The following is a 25702-nucleotide window of genomic DNA, read 5'->3' as shown; positions in this document are numbered from 1 at the left end:
GCATGGCATCAGTGTAGAGTCCACTATCACCATCCTCTACCCTACTGTTGGCTTTTTGCAGCTATGATGCCCATATTGGCCTTCTTTGTGTGTGTGCGCATGCGTGTGTGTGTGTGTGTGATGGAATCTCAGAATCTTGCTTTGTTGCCCAGGCTGGAGTGCACTGGCATGATCTCAGCTCACTGCAACCTCCGCCTACCGGGTTCAAGCAATTCTTCTGCCTCAGCCTCCCCAGTAGCTGGGATTACAGGAACCCACCACCACATCCGGCTAATTTTGTTTTTTTGTATTTTTAGTAGAGACGGGGTTTCACCATGTTGGCCTGGCCGGTCTCGAACTCCTGACCTCAGATGATCTGGCTGCCTCAGCCTCCCAAAGTGCTGGGATTACAGGCGTGAGCCACCGTGCCCGGCCACCATATTGGCCTTCTTTGTATGGCTGTTTTAGCTTCTGCCCTCACACCTAGATCTGATATTTTCCTGACTGCAATTATGTGTGTAGTAAGTCAATCAGTAAATACATAGAAGCTGAGGAGGACTGAATAGAGATGATGAAGGTGGATTAGGAGAACAGGAGATTGTACAAGACACAATGGGGGAAATAATGCAGAGTAAAAGCAAAAAAGTAAAAGAATCAGAGAAAGCCTGGAGAGAAAATGAAGGCAATTCCTCCTTCGCAGGCTCATAAGCAGCCTGATGTGCACATACTGTATATCATAGTTAATATTAATGAAGATCTTATAATATTCCAGGCCATTCCATTCCAGTGTTTTCCATTCAGTTTCTCATTTAATCTTCTCAAAACTGCTATGAATGATAGTATTAGGATCTCCACTCCCAAGGACTCAGAGTGGTTAAGTAACTAGGCTGGGATAACACAGCTTGAAAAATGGCAGAGCTGCGGTATAAACCCAGCTGACTCCAAAGCCTGCAGGCATGTAACCAGGGAGCTATGACACTTGCAAGGCCCAAACCAGTCAGGTAACCCAACTGTTTGTGTTGTTTATAAGTCTGTTCTCATGGTTGTGGTGTCTGGGGTCTGATATGTGTTGCAGTATCTAATTCTGAATTGTACCTGGAAACCGGACATCATGTCTACATAACCTCTACAAGATTCTATGAGATCTGGTTGTGTTTCTCTCTCCTGTGCCATCTGTCACCTCCTCTGCTCTACAGCTATCCAGCAACATTTGCCTTATTTCTCAGCTGCACCCACTTTGGGTCCTCAGGGTCACTGTGTCCCATGGATTTCCTGTTTCATATGGATGCTTCCAATTTCCTCTCCACCTGGTTTTCAAACCAGGAAGCATCTTCCCCAAAACCAAGAAATGAATTCCACTTCCACCAAGGTCTTTTGTCACTTATGCCGGGTCCCTGCCACTTACCCTCTGATTTTCTTCTGATTCTTAAAAGCACAGCAGTGGCTTGGGTAAGAAAGGTCAGCCCGTGTGAGGTGAAGGAAACTCAAGGAAAGTGGAAGTTTCTTAAGAGTCCAGGTGTTTCTTGCTATCAGTTCCTTCAGGTGCTCCAGGCCTTTGGATGGAAGGGCAGTGACACTGGTTTGAGACACGTCCCTGGGAGGCAGAGAACAGAAAAATGCAGAGAGGCAGTGAGCAGCCAGGGCCTTCTCAGCCTTGGCCAGAAACTCAAACAGGCCTGAGGTTAATTGGGAGATGATATGCTCCTTTCTTCTACTGAGTACATAAGCTGAGCTTCTGGTCTAAGGAGGGATGGATATTAGGCTTCTAAGTCTGTGTTACAGGAACTCCTTGGAATTCCAGTATCCAGTACTACAAATGCTATTTCCACAGTCATTTTAGTCTATCCATCACAATACATGCAAACTCTTGGAATCAGAGAGAGATGTCAATTTTACTCTGCAACATGCCACCATGTGACTATGAAAGGGTCTCAAGAGGCAAGAGAAATAAAGTAGAATAGAGACGAAGGGGCCTACCTTGCTATCAGCTGCTGTGGGGACTAGAGTTTGGGGACTGATAAACTGCTCACTGATATGAATCAACATCAGTATCATGAAAATCTGATAATGATGCAGACCTCAGAGTCATAACCAGTTACATTGGGAATTCATGACTGACAACATTTCCCCCCCTCCCCCGCCACTCCAGTGTCTTTAGAAGACTGTAAATCGGTTCTTGGAAAGAAAACTCAAGTGTTGATATTAACAATGTGAAATCAGATTCAAATCACTTCCGAGAACAATGGGGTGAGGGGGGTGGTGGTCAGGCTGGGAACAGTGTAGACATCAGTGTTAGTTACTAAAATAGAATGAATTCGTGGCATTAGTGTGGCATTCTCTGCTCTTTTCTGAATCCCAGGGAGTCCAGGTTCCATGTCTTGCTCCATCATTTTTATTGGCACCATTAATAGCTTGAATAAGGCCATGAATATTTAACCTAATATCCCTCCTATTTTATATTTTGTCAATTAAAATATTCCTCATAGAAGATAATTCCATTTAAAATATTTAATATAATTAATAGTATCCAATTAGCTAGTGAATTCCATTATTTTCCATTTCCTCCCCCCACATCATTGTAATTGGACTTAGCTGGGGTTTACATTCTCAAGGTTCAAGGCCGTCAGAACGTAAAGCTCATGTATTAACCCCATTCTCACCACAGGACTGTGACTCTTGTGAGGAAAGGGTTGGTGCGGTTGCTATTTTGTTTTGTATTTAATTAAAAAAATATATAATCTAGCATTTTCCAAACTGGCCTGCTGGTAAGAATTACCCTTGGTGCTGCTGGGTGCGGTAGCTCACGCCTGTAATCCCAGCACTTTGGTAGGCTGAGGCGGGCGGATCACGAGGTCAGGAGTTCAAGACCAGCATGGCCAACATAGTGAAACCCCATCTCTACTAAAAATACAAAAATTAGCCGGGTATGGTGGCACGTGCCTGTAGTCCCAGCTACTCAGGAGGCTGAGGCGGGAGAATCACTTCAACCCGGGAGGCGGAAGTTGCAGTGAGCTGAGACCACGCCATTGTACTCCAGCCTGGGTGACAAAGTGAGACTCTGTCTCAAAAAAAAAAAAAAAAAATTACCCTTGGCGCTTGTTCCTGTATTATTCCCAGGTGATTTTTAACATTAGACATTTATAAACTGGCATAAATAAACACCTTTGTGGTTAGTGAGAGAGTGGAGGGACTTTTGAGCCAGACTTAAGCACAGTTGTGAAGAAAATGAATCTGGGTTTGCTCTCTGGCCTCATCCGTCCTTTTTGAGGCATGTCTTTCTCTTTTAGCCATGCTGTCTTCAAGGTGTGGCCATCTTTCAATTCCAGCTTTCTGGAAGCATCTTAGGTTGCCTTTCCCAGCGATGCTTTCACGTCAGTGAAACGGGAGAGCATCTCATGGCTCATTTCCCTGCTTTGTTGTCTGCTAGATACACTGATTGTGTGTGTTCATCTGAAAGAGTTCATCCAAGTAATGTGCTTGCATTTTAATACATATTTCTTGAGAAAACATGTTAGTAATTATTTCAGTTACTGCGTGACAAAACACCCCAAAACTAAGTGGCATACAGCAACAATCTTTTTATTATGAGCATAGGTTTTATGGATCATTAATTTGAACAGGGAATGGTGGGGATAGGTTGTCTCTGTTCTGTGATGTCTGGGGCGTCAGCTGGGAAGATCTGGAGTCTGGGATGACTCAATGCCTGGGGGTTGGGATTATCTGCAATTTCCTTCACTGGCATGTCTGGTGCCAGGGCTGAGGTGACTCAAAGACTGAGCTCAGCTGGGACTGTTGCTGTGGCTACTCCATGTGGCTTGACCTTCCCACATTATGTCAGCCAGATTCTAAGAGAACTATCAAATTCAAGGGCAGAGGACATACAGTCCACCTCTTAATGGGAAGAGTGTCAAAGAATTCGGTGCCTTCTTTTAAAACTGCCCTAATGTTCTAAGTGATGGAGACAGCATTGAGGCAGATAATTTGGGGAAAAACTGGCAGTTTATCACTCTGCAAATCAGCATTTCTAGTCCAGGGATCACTCTGGACCAGCATCAGAATCACCTGTAATACAGATTGAGACACATTCCAGACCAAATGAATTATAATCTCTGTTTGTGGAGCCTGGGAATCTGCATTATTTAGGATGCTCTCCAGGTGATTCAGAAGCTGGTTTCAATTCTCAAAGCATTTTTATGAAGCGGGCAGATACTAAAATTCAGACAAAGAAATAAGGGATGTTGTGTCCAAAAAGATACAGTGAACCAAGGGTGGAGTCATAAGTATCATTTGGGTCTGGAGTTCTCAGCTTCAGTGTCCCAGGAGCTAGTCTTCACTTTCAGGTCTTTGGAGTCTTTGAACACAGATCCAGGTGCAGTAACTCTCCATGGACTCATTAGGAATCTGGGAGGGAAGATTTGATTCCAAAGTTTGTCTGAGTATATGTAATGACGTATCCCAGGTGGCCTCTAAGTTAGGTCCCACTCGGGCTGAACTGGAAGGGTGCTTGGGCAGGCAAGGAGAAAGTAGATGTTGGGAAATGTGGGTGCTTGGCATATGGTAGGTGCTCAATAATTGTTAATTTCCTCCTTGTCCCAATTTGAAGTTTATCTGAGCTGAAGCCAAAAGCAATGAAGTTGGCAAATACAGCTCCAGTCCAGACCTCAACTTGTATATCCAACTGCTTATTTGATATCTCCACCTGGATGCCTCACAGGCATCTCCAACTTAATAGGGCCTTTCAAAACTTATCTTTTCATCCTTTGCCCTTAGCTCAACCTGCTCCTCCTCTATTTCCCCCCAACATGGTAATTGACACTCTCATCCACTTGATTGCTCAAATTAGTAACCTTGGAATCACTACAACATGTTGGATTTCCTCAAGACCATTGTCCCATCCACATTTAATCTTGCAAAACACCTATGATTCTGAACTCCAAAGGAATCTCAAATCCATGTATTTGCATCTCCAGTGTAAGCTTTCTAGTCCAAGCTAACATTATCTCTTACTGAAATATCTTTCCTGTCCACTTTTATTCTTTTTCAATCCATTCCTCACATAGTAGCCAGAGTAATCATAACATATGAATTGAGTAATGTCACTTTCCTGCCTAAAGGCCTACAGTGACTTCTCAACGTACCGTGAATAACATCCACGCTTCCTACCATGCCCTTTAAGGTCTTGCAGATCTAGCACTGGACTACCTCTGTAGTCTCATCTCAGAGCTCTAAGGCCACTTACAGACAAAATTAGAATCTATTATACTTGAAGACATCTTAGTCCTCACTTGTCATCGTTCTAAGTATCCATTAGGCATGCTGCACCTTAAGTGTTCCTGTGCACTCCACCCACACTATCTCTGCACTTTCAGGGTCAAGCAGGGGGAACAACTGCCTTTTTTCTTTTTTGATTTAACCACCCTTGCAGTGATCTGCAGTTTTAATCAGACAGTCTGGTTGCTATCAGACAGAAAGGTAGGAGCTCCTCTGTACTTCTTTATGGATCTAGCAACTGCCTCTCCACTCAAAATATCTCAAATAGAATGATTCTTGCCTTGAAGCTTACTGGAATGTCTTTATTTCTTGTCTTCCATCTACCACTTTCCAGGGCTTGAAGCTTCGATGTCCTTGTGGAGTCTCTCTTGCCCTTGCCCTATGTTCATGCCGTGAATATTTACAACAACATGAAATTGTGCTAAGAACCCCCCACCCCGATCAGATGTGAGCCCAGCTGTTGCACATCTACAATTTCATGGTTCTCATTGCTACCACCTTAGTTTAGGTCTGAACTGCATTTCACCTGAGTTTTGCAAAAACTTTGTGACTGGTCTCAGAAATCTTCCACTATTCTGATTTTAGGAACTTAGGAAAGAATGTTTTTTCTAAAGGACATTAGGAAAGACTTAGGAAAGAATGTCCTTTCTAAAACACAGATCTTATATTGCTTTCCAGCTTGAAATCCATGCCTCCTCTAATAGCTACAGAATGAAGTTCAAGCTTCTTAGGAGACTATTTCCCCTCTCCCCAGTGGGAGTCTCTTTCTGAATCTTGTGTCACCTTTTTTCTTGATTTTCTCTCCTAGAGCACATTTTCAAGTAATTTCTTAGGCCGTGTGAAGGAGATATTTTCTGAGTCTTTGCATGTCTGAAAATGACCTTATTTTTTTCTACCCTTATATTCAATTGGTACTTTAGCTGGCTATAAAATTTAAAGTTGCAAATCGCCTTTCTTCAGAATTTTAAAGGCTTTATCATATTCTAGCACGCAGTGATGCTTTTGGTAAGTATGACCCCATTCAAATTCTTATTCTTTGGTCATTGACTTGTTATTACTTCTGGAAGCTTCTCAGACCTTCTCTTTATCCCTGGTGTGACATTTCATGAAGGTGTACCTTGATAGGAATCTTTTTCCATTTATTATAATGGGCACTGGGGGAAGACAGGCCCCTTCAATCTGAAGACCTTTGTTCTTCACCGCTAGGAAATTTTCTTGTATTGTTTATGGGATAACTTATTCTCATTTTATCTGTTTTGTCTCTGGAATTCTTAATAAGAGGAAAAGGCACCTCCTGGTCCATCAGACATATCTCCATTTTTTCTTGGAATTTTCTCCTATTACTTTTATTAAATTGCCTGGTAAAATTCCTTGAGTGCATCTTCCATCTCTTCTACTAAATTTTTAATTTTAGCTTCATGAGAGCTGAAATACTGCCTGTTCTGTTTATTGCCGTATTTTTGGTACCTAGACTGGTGTTTAGCCAACAGAAGACTCTAAACACATACTTGTCAAATACCTGAATAGATTTTTTAAGAGCACTTTCCTGTGTTCTGTTCCTTTTAAAAACAGCGTATTTGGTTGGGTGCGGTGGCTCACATCTGTAATCGCAGCACTTTGGGAGGCCGAGGCGGGTGGATCACCTGAGGTTGGGAGTTTGAGACCAGCCTGACTAACATGGAGAAACCAGTATCTACTAAAAATTCAAAATTAGCCGGGCATGGTGGCACATGCCTGTAATCCCAGCTACTCGGGAGGCTGAGGCAGGAGAAAATCGCTTGAACCTGGGAAGTGGAGGTCGTGGTGAGCCGAGATTGCGCCATTGCACTCCAGCCTGGGCAACAAGAGCGAAACTCCTTCTAAAAATAAAAAAAAATAAATAATAAAAAATAAAATAAAACCAGCATATTTGAGGAAGCATACCCCTTTGTTTAGGAACATGGGTTTTAAATTCACACTATCTGGACTTAAATCCTGGCTTCTGTGCTTACTATCAGTCACTTAAACTTTGTGTGCTGCAGTTTCCTTGTCTTGAGTTTGTTGAACAGTAGCTCTTAGTGTGTTCTCAATAAATATTAGCTCTTATTTTTATTATTATTATCATGATTGTTATAGTAATAGGGATAAAATGTGTTCTCAGATTTATCTCAGGTCCTTAATTATTGCTTTGTTAAAGGTTCCTTTCTCTTTTCTGTGATGTCTTTGATTTCTCCAGGCTCATTTCCCCGCCATTTGTGTATCTTGGTTTTGATCTTCCATGTTAGGAGCTTTCTTTGACTGGAGATCTCTGGTTGCACACATTCATATTTAAGAGGGTGCTTTTCTGTTGGCAGACTTTGCTTTAGGGTAATTGTGTAGGGAGCTGGCCATTATGTTGGTAGACCCTAAAGTGCCAGAATGTGAATGTCTTTTTTGTTTTAGGATTTCTCAACCTCTTCAGCTTAGTAGGGAGGTACTTGGCTGTTGGAATTTTGCATAAATAGAGTACAGGATTAATGCTTCCAGATATAAACTTTCAGTTAACCCTTCTGTTTTCAGTCCCATGTCTTACTCTTACCACATGCCATACCCATCACCTCTAAGTCCTATTCCTCCCAGAGATTTTACAGAGCAAGGCAGCAGTCTCTGACTACGCTCCCTCTGAGTACTGTGAGTTTTGCCTTCCTTCTTTTCTATTTTTCTTCATTCTGAATTCTGTAGCTCTTCAGACCATGGATGGGCTCTGACCTGTCTTCTGTGAATGTATGCATAGTAAAAATTCTTGTGGATGTATAAATAGGAAAAACTCCTTTCTCATCTTTTTAAGGGGATCTCAGGAGGGAGAGAAAATAAAATCTTAGGTTTAATGCTTCATCTTTAACTTTTAATCACTACTGTATTTAGCACACAGAACTGTGCAAGAGCTTGGAACAAATACTTGTTGAGTACTGAGCCACATTTGATAGTCTCCCAATTCTGGAGTTGTCGGAGAATAAATCTCAGTCTGAAGAGATCCTCAAACTCAATAAGTCAGGAATCATTTTAAGTTATTTGAGGATGTATTTTTTCCCACTCACCCAAAGCTTTATTTGGTTACTTCAAATCCAGGATTTTTAAATAGTGTGTACCTTCTTTCCTAAAATAAACCTGTCAACATGTAGTAATTTTTTTTTTCTGAGTAAGAAGAATATAAAGAGTTGTTATGGGTGATGAAGGGATCTGAAATCACTTGTGGATGTAGCCATATGGATAGAAAGCTACAAGCTGGAGGGCTTCCCTCTGTTTTGTTGACTCTGGCACTCTCTTCAAAGAGCTCATCAAGCAATGGGCATTGAACTCCATGAGAATTTGTCTCTAGCAAGTATTTACTCACAAATCAGAATGCAGCTGAGCTGAGTCTGGCAGATGGTTTGAAGTCTAATTGCCTAGGTCGTGGGAATAATCTCGAGTTAAGTGTCTAATGAAAGTAACAGGACCTGAATTTGGGGAGAGTGAGTCCTGCAGTGTTATATACAGAGAAGAATATCATGAGATTTTAATGATGCCAGGAAAAAAAAGAGCTAACTACGTTTAATGTCATAGGAAGAGCAAATTGCACCTCAAAAGCAATTATGCCCTCTAGTATCCCCAAACATTGGAACTATTTTTATTTTTTGAGACATATTTTGTCATTGATTATTATTTAAGATTAATTTATGATAAATTCAGTTGCAAATTAAAGAAGCACTAATTGGCTTGCCAGTGTTCCAACAGCAATTGCAAGTGTCTTTTCTGTTTGCTTGTCATGAAAGTAGGTTTTCCCAAAGGTCAATATGTGGAAGCTGCTCCATTATAAATGTGCAGTTACATCTGTAAATTGGTAAATGAAATGCATCTAAGAGCAGAAAGATTAATTTACCGTTTAAAATAGAATATAATTAATTTATTAATATTGAATTGAAAAATAAGTTAAAGGTTTAAAAGGTATGAATTCAAGACAGTGAGCTTGTCTATTAATATGTTTAAATAATTTAGAAATGCAATATGCATTTATTTAGCAAGTACAGAATGTATTGATTGCTGTCTATGTCTCAAGTATAGTTCTAGAAGCTAGGGCTATAGTAGTAAACTAAACAGGCAGAAATTCCTGCTCTCCTCATGCTTATATTCTAGTGGAGAAAAAGGTAATTTTTTCTTAAAAAAGTGAAGACATACAGTATGTTAGATGATAATGATAAGTACTATGGGGAAAAGGAGAACAGGGAAGAGAAAAGGCAGAGACCAGGAGTGGGTCACAATGAGAGATGAGGGGACAGTGTCAGGGAAGGCCTCATTGAGGAGATAGTTGAGGAGGTGTCTGAAGGAGGTGAGGGAGACAGCCAAGCTGATATCTGGAGCAAAAGCATTGCAGGCCAAGGGACCAGCAGTGTAAAAACTGTGAGGAGTGCACCTGGTATATTTGAGGAAGCAAGGAGGCCAGTGTTGCTGGTGCTGAGACGGTGAGGGCATAGAACATGTGGGAGAAGTCAGCGGAGGTATTGGGAGCCAGATCATGTGTGGCCTTGTAGGCTGTCGAAAGAACATTACATTTTCATGGAAGTGAGATCAAAAGGCTGCAGAGGAATGGTATAATCTGACTTATTTAAAAAGGATCATGCTGGCTGCTGCTTTGAAAGTTACCAAAGTGAGTAAGGGGTGGAAACAGGGAGACCAAAAATAGAGAGGATGGTGCTTTGGACTAGGGTGGTAGCAGTGGAGATACCGAAAATGGTTGGAGTTTGTAGATATTTGAAAAGTAGAGCCGTTGGGACTTTCTGATGGATGGGATATGGGGTATGTGAGAAAGGGAAGGGTTGAGAATGACTCCAAGATTTCTAGTCTGCAGCTGGGAGAATGAAGTTGCCATTTCCTGAGATGGGGAAGGCTGCAGGTGAGGCAGGTTTGGAGGGAATGATCAGAAGTTCACTTTCGGGCATGTCAAGTTTGAGATGCCTATTGGACATCCAGATGGTGACGGCAGTCAAGCAGTGTTTTATAAGCGTGGAATTTGGGAGAATTGTCTGGACTGGAGATTTCTATTTGGGTATCATAGGCATTAGGTAAATCCATACAAGTGGATAAGATCACCAAGGAAGTGAATGAAGATATAGATAAAAAGAATATCAAAGATGGAGCCCTGGGGCACTCCAACATTAAGAGATCAGGAAGAAGAAGAAGAAGAGCTAGAAAAACAGAGTAGGAAGGAACAATCAGAGGTATGGAGAAAAACCAAGAGAGAGTAGTGATTTGGAAGCCAAAAGAAGAATACATTCCAAGGAGGATGGAGTCAGCAACTGAGTCAAATGCCTCTGAAATAAGTACTAATTGGCCACTTGATTTAGCAACTGTGGAAGTCACTGTTGACCGTGTAAAGGGAGTTTTAGTGGCATGGTGGGAAGTGAAAACCTGATTGGAGTGAGCATAACAGAAATTGGGATAGTTGCTGCAAAAAGACACAGATAAATAGGGCAGTAGGTGGAAGTAGATATGAAGGAAGGGATATTTTAAAATTATAAATATTTCAATATTTTCTAAGAATTAAGGAATCTTTTAAAAATAAATAACATCTAAAACAATAACTCTTTAAGGCCATGTAATATTCAATCATCAGTTTTCCAAGAAAGGCAAGGTAGTTCTTACCTTGTTTAAGTCAGATCCAAATAGACCCAGACATGGCATTCAATTGATGTCTCTTAGGCGTCTTTTAATCCATATTCACGAAACATTGTTTTAAGATGGAAGAAACTACAGCATGTTTATACACTGATGGGAGATAACTTAGTAGGGAGGGGAATACAGATGATTAGGGAAGAAGGGAGAGGATTGCTGAAGCGACGTCCTTGAGTTTTTGAGAGGGGATGGGATCTAGGGCCCCGGTGAAGGGGCCAGCCTTAAAAAATGACTTAAAATACGGAAGAGAGGAGAAAGGATGTGGGCATAGACACAGGAAGATGGGTAGATGTGTTAGTGGGACATGAGGAGTTCTCTTTGGATTGATTTTATGCTCAGTGAAATGGAAATCAAGGTGATCAAGTGGACATGAGAATGAGGGAGAGGACTAGAGAACTGAAGAGAGGGGAGGCCATAGGACATGGTCATCCAACAGAATGGGAGAGGGAATGGGGAAGTGGGATGTGATTGCTGTGCAGCAGGTAGAGCCTGCTTGGGGTGAATGATTTAAGGTGAAACCACTTGCTATGTTCAGCTGCAAAAGCCCAGGCCTGAAGCAGGTGGGTGGTTAGACCTAACCAGGGTTGGGCTTGGCCAGAAGAGGCTGATGAGACAGAGAGGCAAGGTAGTTAGTTGGCTGCATATACAAGTCAGTGTTTATAATGACAGAACATGGCATTTAAGCTGCATAAGGAAAGAGTGAGGATATGAGGGAGGTGAGAGACAGTGAAACGTTAGTAACAGACTAGATCCTGGCAGAACCAAAAAATTGAAGGATTAACGTATTCTAAGGAAAGAGATAGAAAGAGAGCAGGATGTTTAAGATTAAGGTTATGGAGGCTTTGTAGTCATTGGTCATGACAGGTCTAGTGAAGCCTGGAAGTACAATGAAGGGCAGGCTTATTGGGGGAGTGGAGCTCAGAGGTCAAGGTATAGGAAAGATAATCCATGTGGATATTGAAATAACCAAAGTTAGGACAGGAGCAGTGTTGGAGGAAAAAAATGTTATATATAGGGTTAGGGACTCTCCTCTGTTTCAGTCATCCCCTGTGGGTCTCGGAGCATATCCTCCATGAGTAAAGGGGGTACCACTGTAGGCAAATGTCTAGAATGTCAGATGGTAATAAGCATCATGGGGAAAAATAAAACAGGAAAGTGGGATGAAGAGTGGTGGGCAGTTTGCAAACTTAAATAGGGCATTCAGGGAAGATCTCAATGAGAAACTTACCCTTAAGCAAAGACTTGTATCAGACGAAGGAGACAGCTATGGATATCTGGGGAGAGGGCTCTCTGGCAGAGAAAACAACTAGTGCCCAACCCCTAAGGTGGGAACATGCCATGTGTCCTATTCAGTGTGGCTGGGGTAGAACCATGAGGAGGAAAGAAATAGGAGGTAGGATGAGAGAATACGTGGCATGGGTGGGAGACAAACAGCATAGGTCTTTGAAGGCTATTTGTGAGGACTTTGTCTCTTTAAAAATGAAGATGGTAAACCACCACTGGAGGCTTTTAAGCAGAAATTTAAGAATATGATCAAGTAAAGTTGCAGAATTACAACAGGTGCAAGAATAATCTTACATAAAAGGGGTTGACCTGATGCACCAGGAAGAGATCGTGTTTTGGAGTTAGTTAATACTGAATTTCTATCCTAGTATTTCCCTTATGGCCAGGTGACCTCGGGGGACTTACCTGATATCTCTGCACCAGTTTCCTTATTTGTTAAATAGGAATAAGAATACTTTCTATTGAATAGTTAGGCCCAAAGTGATAGACTATCTGTAAAGAACCCAGCACAAAGCTAATGCTCAAAAATGACTTGTTATTAATAAGAAAATTTGTGTCTGACTATTCAGAAAATTGATCAGAAATTATGAATCTTTTCTTAAAGTCTATGTGTACAAATAAAATTGCTTTATAACTCAGATATTACTACAATCATTTCTTATAAGCCTATACTTTCCATGATCTATGAAATCTTTCAGCGTTTACTATTGCAACATAATGGATTCTGCAATGGAAAATTGCCGTATCCTGTAAGTTGGTGAGTCAACATTCTACCACACAGTGACAAAAGGAAACCAGGGCAATTTTTAGTCCATTTTCACACTGCTGATAAAGACATACCAGAGACTGGGTAATTTATAAAGAAAAAGGCTTAATGGACTCACAGTTCCACGTGGCTGGGGAACACAGTTCCCCAATGTGGACTCACAGTTCCACGTTGCCTCCCACCTCACAATCATGGTGGACGGCAAAAGGCAAAAGGCACGTCTTACATGGCAGCAGGCAAGAGAGGGAATGAGAGCCAAGTGAAAGGGGGAACCCCTTATAAAACTATCAGATTTTGTGAGACTTATTCACTACCACGAGAACAGTATAGGGGAACCACCTCCATGATTCAATTATCTCCCACTGGGTCCCTCCCACAACATGTGGGAATTGTGGGAGCAACAATTCAAGATGAGATTTGGGTGCGGACACAGCCAAACCATATCAACTGCCAATAGTCTGAAGCTGAAACACAAGCATAGCCTCCTCCTCAATGTTGAATCCCCTCCCTTCTCAACCTCACAACCCCTACACACACCCAAAATGATCATCATCGTACTGGCAAAAGGGTCAGGCTCAATGCTGCTTGTGGGAGATAAAAGGTCCACTTTTTTTTAAAGCGTTTATTTCTTTTAGACTCAGAGGCAGAATGTAATTAACAAAATAGATTTCCATGTCCTGGCAGAGATAGTGTGTCAGATGACAATGCTTGATTATTTCCTCCCACCTGATCTAGGAGTAAACTCCCAGAAAAGTGAAAACATTTAGTACCCATCCACATTTACTTGGGAAGAACTGTGTGCCTAATTCTACATGCTAAAAACTGCTTTTTGTGTTTCTGTTATTTATTCAAAAATTTAATCCAAGGTTGATTTATACCTGTCATTATTTAGCCTGTTGCCAGCATCCTCCAATTAATTGTAAAATCACAAGTAAAATCTGCTATAGAACATAGTATACATGGCTTTTGCCTTTACTATTTGGTCCTATGCAATCTTGTTTCTCTTCTTTCATTATACAGATAATTGAGACTTGAAATGGGCAAAATCACCCAAAACTGAGAAGAGTGTGTGGAGAAGTCAGAATCTTTTGGGGTTGGAAGGCTGAAATCAAATTTATGTAAAAAATAGCACAGAGCCTAATGGGCACTCACTAAAAGGTAGAGTTATTTATACATAAAATTGCAAAGAAGGAACATTGAAGAAGTAATTATCGTCCTACTTGCTCAACATAGAACAAACTTCAGATTCTTTACTGTTAACGAGCTCCTGGCTAAAGAGGGATAATTAGTTAATAAAATGGTTCAGAATTTATAAGGTTTAGAACATTTTGGCAGTGTTGTTTTCCTAGTATTCATTCTCAGCAAAAATTCTTTTATGTTCTACCAGTTTTTGTCAAGGTAAAAAGCCCTTACTTAAATAAATAAGTTTAGCAAAACCATGCTAAAGAAATATTTTATGAATTTGCAAATTATTTTTAGAGAAGAAAAGCTCTTCTAGTTTACTTTTTGTCCTGGCATAGTTAGGAAACATTTATTCAGACTGAATCCCCTAATATAAAATGCATGACCATTTGAGGCCATTGTTCTAGACAGTGGCTCCCGGTGTTTTGGAGAACTGTTATTTAAACTAAAAATCTTTCGGGGATGATAGTAGTTGCACTGTTAGTCAGTTGAAGAAGTACAAAGGTTTGTATGATTTTGAGGATCTTTGCACTAACTGCTTTATCCCTCTCCCACCAGCAGGCAGCCAACTAGTTGGGGACTGCTCTGCAAACAATTTCTCAATAGTTATGAAAGTACCTTGCCAATATAGATTGCTGTGATTTAATGTATTAATTCTTTTTTCTCATAATAGTGGCTATGGTAGTAGGAGATGCTACCGATCAATAAATTAGGATTTTGAGGGAAACCAAGTATCCTGAGTTGTCAATTGACTCTTCTGTTCAGAAAATTCCTAGGGCTGAAGCAGACCATTCCCTGTTCTTGTCAAGAAGTCAGCATGCACACCATTCTGGAAAGATCATTTCCTACTCTCTCTCTCTTCAAATTCTTTCATGATCTTCCTTGCAGACCCTTTGCTGTGCCTCTGGAGATGTGAGCGTGTGACTTAGGAGGGATGACCTACTTCAGTTGCTTCCCCAACAACTCGGCTCCTTTGGCATAGGTCTGGCTTGGTGCCCAAGCTAGGTGTGCAAGACGGCAGTTTGTCTTTGTCTTGTGTTTGCAACTCATTTCACGGTCGGTGAGCAGGGCAGCCTAGCATGCAAGCCTCCCCTGGCTTTGCATCTGCAGGAGGTTCCCTTCTCCAAGGGAGCTGTACCAAGAGCTTCACTTGGTAAGCACAGAAAGAAAGTCAAGGAGCTCCAGGCTGATGAGGTATTTGGGGCTCAATTTCCCTCCCCTCAGAGGGAGATCCAGTCCCTGTCAAATTGCCAGGAGGTGCAGATTAGCAGTCCCAGCTCAGTGGCTGTGACAGAGGTATCAGCAATAATATAGTCAGGGCTGAGGTGAGTTGAGGGCCACAAACTTTAATCTGTTATGCAACTATTACTACTACTTCCACAGGGGCCATCTTTACCTGCTGCGTCAGATTAGGTTGTCCATAGTATGATTTCAACACAACATCCCAACACTATCCTTTTGCCTGAATTATGTCATTTTTTTTCCTCTGAACACATCCCATGTTTTCCTATAGACGTGCCTTTGTTTTCTCTCATAACTCTATCACTGTCTGTTGCAATTCTGCCCCTCACCTGAAGCCCATCTCAAATACTATCTCCTTTAATAAAGCTTTCGCTGATCACCCTAACTAGAAATGTCATGTTCAGTCTCTAAATATCTCCTATGGCTTTTTACATTAAACTTATGTTACAGTTACTTATTCACATTTCTCCTAAATTTGATTGTAACCTTTTTAAAGCAGAGGCTGTGTCTTATCCTTATAACTACTGGAGCTCAGTAGGTGCTTAGTAAAATGCCTGTGGAATAAGTGAGTAAATGGACCATTTGCACTAGGGTTGGCAGAGAGCTGGTGGCCAGGACCAAAATTTTATTTAGGTCAAAAATTTTATCCTGGAACACAATTGAATAATAAAAAGACAAAAATCCAATGAAAATGGGCAAAAAATTTGAACAGAAACTGGGTAAAAGAAAATATACAAATAGCTGACAAGTGCATAAAAAGATGCTCAACATCATTAATAATCAGGGAAACACAAATTAAAACCACAATGAGACACCCATTAAAATGGCTAGAATAAAAAAAAAAAAGACAATTAAAAGCATTGGCCAGTATAAAATGCTCATACCTTGCTGGTGAGAATAGAAAATGAGACAACCCTTTTGGAAAACAGCGTAGCAGTATTTCCTATAAAGTATACATAAAGACATGTATATAGAGATATACATCTATCCTATTACCTGTTAATTTTACTACTAAATTTTTATATTAGAAAAATAGCATGTCTATGGGAGGTGGGGTGAGGCATGAGGGAACTTTCTGGATGATGAAAATGTTCCAAGTCTTAATCAGGCTAGAGTAATATAGTTTTGTTGAATCGCATCAACCTGTACACTTAAAAAATTGTGTATGTTATTGTATGCAAATTATATTTAAAATATAAGTTTGCTCAGGATCATCCTAGAAAATCGTGTATTCACCTGTGTCTTTCAGGCATGCCGGTAAGGACTCTGCCACAAATTTTCAGCCACCTAATAGTATTATCTTGTGAAGATCATGAAGAGTTTAAAAAAAAAAAGAAAGAAAAAGAAAAAAAAGAAACCAAAGAAATATGACAGTGCCATGACCCTTGAATTAATTTGATCAGCTAAAAACAAGAAAAGTGTGTTTTTGAAGTTTATTTATGCTGATACCTGTAATGCAAACTCAAGGATATTATTACAGAGATTTCCTCTTCTTAGGAGGTACTTACTCAACAATATGCTAAATGCTATATTAAAGTGGGTTACATAATTTAGAATTTAGAGAACTCTGATTATTATGAAAGGCATTGCATTTCAGTGTGTTCTTTCCTCTGAGATTTAAAACACCAAGCACTTCTCTTTCAAAATAAGATAAAAAGAAAACAAGGTAATCAAAAATGGAAAGTATAAAAATGGAAAATGAGATTGCATATCTTGATTAAAAATCAATCAATAAAAAACCTTATTATACTTCCAAACTAAATTTATGTCTTTTTGAAAAACAGCAAATATTGGATAATAGATCCTCTGACTCTAGATATTGCACCTGCTTTAAATTAGATTATCTTTTGAGAAGTGACCTTGAAAAACGATGATTAAGTGGGTAAGTTTGATTTTTTTGTTGTTGTTGACTATTAGACATGACTGTATTGTCCCTCAAAAACCTTTATAAGGCAGAAATATATATGGCATCTGATTCTCTTTTCTTTAGATGGAGTTTACGATTTTCGAAGTTTGGCTTTGACAACAAATGACAATGAAATCATGGCTATTTGATATTTAGTTACAATTCATCCGATATTTATTGAGCACTTTCTGTCTTCTGTTTTGAGGCAGGAAGGTTATAAAAAGTATAAGACACCACTTATTTCCTCTGGGATCTTAAAATCTAATTATGGAAAGAAGCTATGTGGGAAAAAATAATGGAGATTTTGACAAAAGATCAAGACAAGAATTAAAGAGACGTCACACGTCTATGTATGATTAGTTAACAAATTCATTTTCAGACAACAACTATGCTTGGAAGTTCAGGAATGAGACTGGACTCTTCTTTGTTCATTTCTTACTTTTCTCCTATTGACCTCTCACATGCTGACATCTCCATTGTCTTCTCTTCCTATGCTTTGTGGCTTTGTTATTAAATTAAGTGTTAATTTTTTTTTTTTCTTAGACGGAGTCTTGCTCTGTCTCCCAGGCTACAGTACAATGGTGCAATCTTGGCTCACTGCAACCTCTGCCTCCCAGGTTCAAGCGAGTCTCGTGCCTCAACCTCCCGAGTAGCTGGGATTACAGGCGCCTGCCACCGCGCCTAGCTAATTTTTGTATTTTTCAGTAGAGACGGCGTTTCACCATGTAGGCCAGGCTGGTCTTGAACTCCTGACCTCAAGTGATCCACACCCCCTCAGCCTCCCAAAGTGCTGGGATTACAGGCCTGAGCCACCACGCCCAGCCTAATTTTTATTAAAATAATGCATGGACCTATTTTTAAAAAGCAAATTATACTGGAAGCTTGTTAATACAAGAGGCAGCCCTTCTCTGCAGTCTGGTGTCTGATGTCCCAGAAGTAACCCCTTTTAACTTCTGGTATTTCCTTCCATAAGTGTAAGTATTTCTTGATGTATTGTTTTTAGATTTTATCCGCTGACTCTCTACTATAGAAGATGAGGATTTGGCTTTCTTTTATCATCCCTCACCCCTACACATTTCCTCTCCTGACACACTCCTCTACTCTCCTGAAATAGTTTTGTGACATATTTGGTTAAACCCATATTCAGTACTGTGGTTATTGCAACTTTGCATATTTCCTTTGTCATGTAACTGTTTGCTTTTTTTTTCATAAGATGTCCATCTGTCTCTCTCTTTTTATTTGGGTGTCTTTGTTTGAACAAACCTCTTGCTAAGTTTTCTACATGCTCCAATGTTCTTTAAAACACCTCCCAAGGCCAGGAGCGGTGGCTCACACCTATAATCCCAGAACTTTGGTAGGCCTAGGCAGGTGGATCGCCTGAGGTCAAGAGTTCGAGACCAGCCTGGCCAACATGGTGAAACCCCATCTCTACTAAAAATACAAAAATTAGCCAGGTATGGTGTTGGCACCTGTAATCCCAGCTACTTGGGAGGCTGAGGCAGGAGAATTGCTTGAACCCGGGAGGTGGAGGTTGCGGTGAGCTGAGATCGCACCATTGCACTCCAGCCTGGGTGACAGAGCAAGACTTCGTCTCAAAAAAAAAAAAAAAAAAAAAAAAAAAAAAGAAAAGAAAACACATCTCAAACCAGTTTTTCACACAATGAATTCCATCAAATAATCTATCAATCCTTTTACTTTTTTGAGACAGAGTCTTGCTCTGTCTCCCAGGCTGGAGTGCAGTGGTGCAATCTCGGCTCACTTGCAGCCTCCGCCTCCTGGGTTCAAGCGATTCTCCTAACTCAGCCTCCCAAGTAGCTGGGACTACAATTATGCACCAACATGCCTGGCTAATTTTTGTATTTTTAGTAGAGATGGAGTTTCACCATGTTGGCTAAGCTGATCTCAAACTCCCGACCTCAAGTGATCCGCCTGCCTCTGTCTTCCAGAGTGCTGGGATTACAGGCATGAGCCACCGTGCCCAGCCAACCCTCTTTTATTTCTAGAAGACCTTCCTCTTGGAGTCTTCATTCTTCAGCTCTGATGTAGACATCATGTTCTCAAGACTCCTCAGACCTCCCTTTGTGGTCATCCTGGGAATTCTATTTGCTTCTTTCCTGTGTTGATCACTGTTTTAACAAAGTCCTCATTTTTCTCTTTCCTGGTTTATTCTCCAAGAAAAGGTGAATAGGAAATCAAGGTTTTGAGATTTTGCATGTGAGAAAATATCTTTATTTTATCAATCATACTTGATTGGTAGTTTGGAAATGACTTTCCCTTCAGAATTCAAAAGGTGTATTCTATCTATGGTCTTCTTCAGTGTCGCCATTGAGAAGGCTGATGGCATTCCGATTCTCCAGCCTGCACAGGCCACATGATTTCTCTGTCTAGACGCCTTTAATTTATTATTTTTATCCCATTGATTTCATGTTTTATGATGTACCTTCATGCCTCCCCACTCTTTTTTTTGCCATATGGGTTCTCTGTGGGTCTTTTTATTCTGAAAATTCATTTTCTTTATTAATGGGAAATCTGCTACACTATTTTCTTTTTCAGTTTTTGTTTTCTCTTCCTAAAACTTTTGTTAGTTGGGTTGTGGACCTCGTGGCTTGAATTTCTAATGTTCATGTGTTTTCTTTCCTCTATTTCATATTTTTTTGCTGTCTCTACTGAGTGCCATTTTTCCCTTTATCTTTAACAACTTCTGCTTACTTTTTTGGTTTTGGCTTTCATGTTTTTAATTTTCAAAAGCTCTTTTATTGTTTTCTGAATATTCCTGTATAAGGAATTATTTTGCACATGTAAAACATTGTCTCGCTGAGGATATTTGTTATAACTTTCATGAAAGTTTTCTTCTGGTTCTTGCATTGTTTCTGTTCCTTCCAAGTTCCTTTTTCTGTTTATTCTAGTCCTTGTTTTTCATGTCACCACATCTATTCAACATAGTACTGGAAGTCCTAGTTAGAACAATTAGGCAATACAAATAAAAGGTGTCCAAATCCTAAAGAAAGAAGAGAAACTGTTTCTGAGTGTGGATGACATTATCTTATAAAGAAAATTGGAAAGCCTCCACCAAATACCTGTTAGAACTAAGAAATGAATTCAGTAAAGTTACAGGATACAAAGTCAACCTACAAAAATCCGTTGTGTTTCTATAAACAAACAATAAGCTATCAGAAAAAGAAACAAAGAAAACAATCCCATTTATAATGGCATCAAAACAAAACAAAAAATAGGAATAAATTTAAACCAAGGAGGTGAAAGATCTGTATACTGAAAACTCTAAGACATTGACATTTTTCATGTCAATGGATTTCCTCAAAGGTCTGCTGGTTCTTGGATGTCTGTTCTTGTTGGTAAGGGAGGCCTATGGGAAGCTCTGTGTGTGGAAGCTTATTGGCTGATGGGCATTACTATGGTGACTTTGGGAGACTATCAGTGATTCTTTTTTATTTTTTTATTTTTTTATTATTATACTTTAAGTTTTAGGGTACATGTGCACATTGTGCAGCTTAGTTGCATATGTATACATGTGTCATGCTGGTGCGCTGCACCCACTAACTCGTCATCTAGCATTAGGTATATCTCCGAATGCTATCCCTCCCCCCTGCCCCCACCCCACAACAGTCCCCAGAGTGTGATGTTCCCCTTCCTGTGTCCATGTGATCTCATTGTTCAATTCCCACCTATGAGTGAGAATATGCAGTGTTTGGTTTTTTGTTCTTGCAATAGTTTACTGAGAATGATGATTTCCAATTTCATCCATGTCCCTACAAGGGACATGAACTCATCATTTTTTATGGCTGCATAGTATTCCATGGTGTATATGTGCCATATTTTCTTAATCCAGTCTATCCTTGTTGGACATTTGGGTTGGTTCCAAGTCTTTGCTATTGTGAATAATGCTGCAATAAACATATGTGTGCATGTGTCTTCATAGCAGCATGATTTATAGTCCTTTGGGTATATACCCAGTAATGGGATGGCTGGGTCAAATGGTATTTCTAGTTCTAGATCCCTGAGGAATCGCCACACTGACTTCCACAATGGTTGAACTAGTTTACAGTCCCACCAACAGTGTAAAAGTGTTCCTATTTCTCCACATCCTCTCCAGCACCTGTTGTTTCCTGACTTTTTAATGATTGCCATTCTAACTGGTGTGAGATGGTATCTCATTGTGGTTTTGATTTGCATTTCTCTGATGGCCAGTGATGATGAACATTTTTTCATGTGTTTTTTGGCTGCATAAATGTCTTCTTTTGAGAAGTGTCTGTTCATGTCCTTCGCCCACTTTTTGATGAGGACGTTTGTTTTTTTCTTGTAAATTTGTTTGAGTTCATTGTAGATTCTGGATATTAGCCCTTTGTCAGATGAGTAGGTTGCGAAAATTTTCTCCCATTTTGTAGGTTGCCTGTTCACTCTGATGGTAGTTTCTTTTGCTGTGCAGAAGCTCTTTAGTTTAATTAGATCCCATTTGTCAATTTTGGCTTTTGTTGCCATTGCTTTTGGTGTTTTAGACATGAAGTCCTTGCCCATGCCTATGTCCTGAATGGTAATGCCTAGGTTTTCTTCTAGGGTTTTTATGGTTTTAGGTCTAACATTTAAGTCTTTAATCCATCTTGAATTGATTTTTGTATAAGGTGTAAGGAAGGGATCCAGTTTCAGCTTTCTACATATGGCTAGCCAGTTTTCCCAGCACCATTTATTAAACAGGGAATCCTTTCCCCATTGCTTGTTTTTCTCAGGTTTGTCAAAGATCAGATAGTTGTAGACATGCGGCATTATTTCTGAGGGCTCTGTTCTGTTCCATTGATCCATATCTCTGTTTTGGTACCAGTACCATGCTGTTTTGCTTACTGTAGCCTTGTAGTATAGTTTGAAGTCAGGTAGTGTGATGCCTCCAGCTTTGTTCTTTTGGCTTAGGATTGACTTGGTGATGCGGGCTCTTTTTTGGTTCCATATGAACTTTAAAGTAGTTTTTTTCCAATTCTGTGAAGAAAGTCATTGGTAGCTTGATGGGGATGGCATTGAATCTATAAATTACCTTGGGCAGTATGACCATTTTCACGATATTGATTCTTCCTACCCATGAGCATGGAATGTTCTTCCATTTGTTTGTATCCTCTTTTATTTCCTTGAGCAGTGGATTGTAGTTCTTCTTGAAGAGGTCCTTCACATCCCTTGTAAGTTGGATTCCTAGGTATTTTATTCTCTTTGAAGCAATTGTGAATGGGAGTTCACTCATGATTTGGCTCTCTGTTTGTCTGCTGTAGGTGTATAAGAATGCTTGTGATTTTTGTACATTGATTTTGTATCCTGAGACTTTGCTGAAGTTGCTTATCAGCTTAAGGAGATTTTGGGCTGAGACAATGGGGTTTTCTAGATATACAATCACGTCATCTGCAAACAGGGACAATTTGACTTCCTCTTTTCCTAATTGAATACCCTTTATTTCCTTCTCCTGCCTAATTGCCCTGGCCAGAACTTCCAACACTGTGTTGAATAGGAGTGGTGAGAGAGGGCATCCCTGTCTTGTGCCAGTTTTCAAAGGGAATGCTTCCAGTTTTTGCCCATTCAGTATGATATTGGCTGTGGGTTTGTCATAGATAGCTCTTATTATTTTGAAATACGTCCCATCAATACCTAATTTATTGAGAGTTTTTAGCATGAAGGGTTGTTGAATTTTGTCAAAGGCCTTTTCTGCATCTATTGAGATAATCATGTGGTTTTTGTCTTTGGCTCTGTTTATATGCTGGATTACATTGATTGATTTGCGTATATTGAACCAGCCTTGCATCCCAGGGATGAAGCCTACTTGATCATGGTGGATAAGCTTTTTGATGTGCTGCTGGATTCGTTTTGCCAGTATTTTATTGAGGATTTTTGCATCAATGTTCATCAAGGATGTTGGTCTAAAATTCTGTTTTTTGGTTGTGTCTCTGCCCGGCTTTGGTATCAGAATGATGCTGGCCTCATAAAATGAGTTAGGGAGGATTCCCTCTTTTTCTATTGATTGGAATAGTTTCAGAAGGAATGGTACCATTTCCTCCTTGTACCTCTGGTAGAATTCAGCTGTGAATCCATCTGGTCCTGGACTCTTTTTGGTTGGTAAGCTATTGATTATTGCCACAATTTCAGATCCTGTTATTGGTCTATTCAGAGATTCAACTTCTTCCTGGTTTAGTCTTGGGAGAGTGTATGTGTCGAGGAATTTATCAATTTCTTCTAGATTTTCTAGTTTATTTGCATAGAGGTGTTTGTAGTATTCTCTGATGGTAGTTTGTATTTCTGTGGGATCGGTGGTGATATCCCCTTTATCATTTTTTATTGCATCTATTTGATTCTTCTCTCTTTTTTTCTTTATTAGTCTTGCTAGCAGTCTATCTATTTTGTTGATCCTTTCAAAAAACCAGCTCCTGGATTCATTAATTTTTTGAAGGGTTTTTTGTGTCTCTATTTCCTTCAGTTCTGCTCTGATTTTAGTTATTTCTTGCCTTCTGCTAGCTTTTGAATGTGTTTGCTCTTGCTTTTCTAGTTCTTTTAATTGTGATGTTAGGGTGTCAATTTTGGATCTTTCCTGCTTTCTCTTGTGGGTATTTAGTGCTATAAATTTCCCTCTACACACTGCTTTGAATGCATCCCAGAGATTCTGGTATGTTGTGTCTTTGTTCTCATTGGTTTCAAAGAACATGTTTATTTCTGCCTTCATTTCGTTATGTACCCAGTAGTCATTCAGGAGCAGGCATGTAGTTGAGTGGTTTTGAGTGAGATTCTTAATCCTGAGTTCTAGTTTGATTGCACTGTGGTCTGAGAGATAGTTTGTTATAATTTGTGTTCTTTTACATTTGCTGAGGAGAGCTTTACTTCCAAGTATGTGGTCAATTTTGGAATAGGTGTGGTGTGGTGCTGAAAAAAATGTCTATTCTGTTGATTTGGGGTGGAGAGTTCTGTAGATGTCTATTAGGTCCTCTTGGTGCAGAGCTGAGTTCAATTCCTGGGTATCCTTGTTGACTTTCTGTCTGGTTGATCTGTCTAATGTTGACAGTGGGGTGTTAAAGTCTCCCATTATTAATGTGTGGGAGACTAAGTCTCTTTGTAGGTCACTCAGGACTTGCTTTATGAATCTGGGTGCTCCTGTATTGGGTGCATATATATTTAGGATAGTTAGCTCTTCTTGTTGAATTGATCCCTTTACCATTATGTAATGGCCTTCTTTGTCTCTTTTGATCTTTGTTGGTTTAAAGTCTGTTTTATCAGAGACTAGGATTGCAACCCCTGCCTTTTTTTGTTTTCCATTTGCTTGGTAGATCTTCCTCCATCCTTTTATTTTGAGCCTATGTGTGTCTCTGCACATGAGATGGGTTTCCTGAATACAGCACACTGATGGGTCTTGACTCTTTATTCAATTTGCCAGTCTGTGTCTTTTACTTGGAGCATTTAGTCCATTTACATTTAAAGTTAATATTGTTATGTGTGAATTTGATCCTGTCATTATGATGTTAGCTGGTTATTTTGCTCGTTAGTTGATGCAATTTCTTCCTAGTCTCGATGGTCTTTACATTTTGGCATGATTTTGCAGCAGCTGGTACCGGTTGTTCCTTTCCATGTTTAGCGCTTCCTTCAGGAGTTCCTTTAGGGCAGCCCTGGTGGTGACAAAATCTCTCAGCATTTGCTTGTCTGTAAAGCATTTTATTTCTCCTTCACTTATGAAGCTTAGTTTGGCTGGATATGAAATTCTGGGTTGAAAATTCTTTTCTTTAAGAATGTTGAATATTGGCCCCCACTCTCTTCTGGCTTGTAGGGTTTCTGCCGAGAGATCCGCTGTTAGTCTGATGGGCTTCCCTTTGAGGGTAACCCGACCTTTCTCTCTGGCTGCCCTTCACATTTTTTCCTTCATTTCAACTTTGGTGAATCTGACAATTATGTGTCTTGGAGTTGCTCTTCTCGAGGAGTATCTTTGTGGCGTTCTCTGTATTTCCTGAATCTGAACGGTGGCCTGCCTTGCTATATTGGGGAATTTCTCCTGGATAATATCCTGCAGAGTGTTTTCCAACTTGGTTCCATTCTCCCCATCACTTTCAGGTACACCAATCAGACGTAGATTTGGTCTTTTCACGTAGTCCCATATTTCTTGGAGGCTTTGCTCATTTCTTTCTATTCTTTTTTCTCTAAACTTCCCTTCTCACTTCATTTCATTCATTTCATCTTCCATTGCTGATACCCTTTCTTCCAGTTGATCGCATCGGCTCCTGAGGCTTCTGCATTCTTCATGTATTTCTCGAGCCTTGGTCTTCAGCTCCATCAGCTCCTTTAAGCACTTCTCTGTATTGGTTATTCTAGTTATACATTCTTCTAAATTTTTTTCAAAGTTTTCAACTTCTTTGCCTTTGGTTTGAATGTCCTCCCGT

At 40.0% G+C, this 25702-nt stretch overlaps 1 protein-coding gene across 2 annotated transcripts in view; it reads right to left on the bottom strand.

The window, feature by feature from the left end:
• The window catches only part of TSHR (thyroid stimulating hormone receptor), a 189741-nt gene that overhangs the window by 4667 nt on the left and 159372 nt on the right, over positions 1–25702 (bottom strand). For both annotated transcript variants that reach the window (XM_063793858.1, XM_009428236.4), the window contains one exon: positions 1385–1573. In XM_063793858.1, coding sequence (XP_063649928.1) covers positions 1385–1573 — 189 coding nt within the window. The remainder of the gene's footprint in view (positions 1–1384; positions 1574–25702) is intronic.

Source organism: Pan troglodytes, chromosome 15 (genome assembly GCF_028858775.2).
Source record: "Pan troglodytes isolate AG18354 chromosome 15, NHGRI_mPanTro3-v2.0_pri, whole genome shotgun sequence".
NCBI classification, from domain to species: domain Eukaryota; kingdom Metazoa; phylum Chordata; class Mammalia; order Primates; family Hominidae; genus Pan; species Pan troglodytes.
This window is presented reverse-complemented; position numbering and strand designations above follow the sequence as displayed.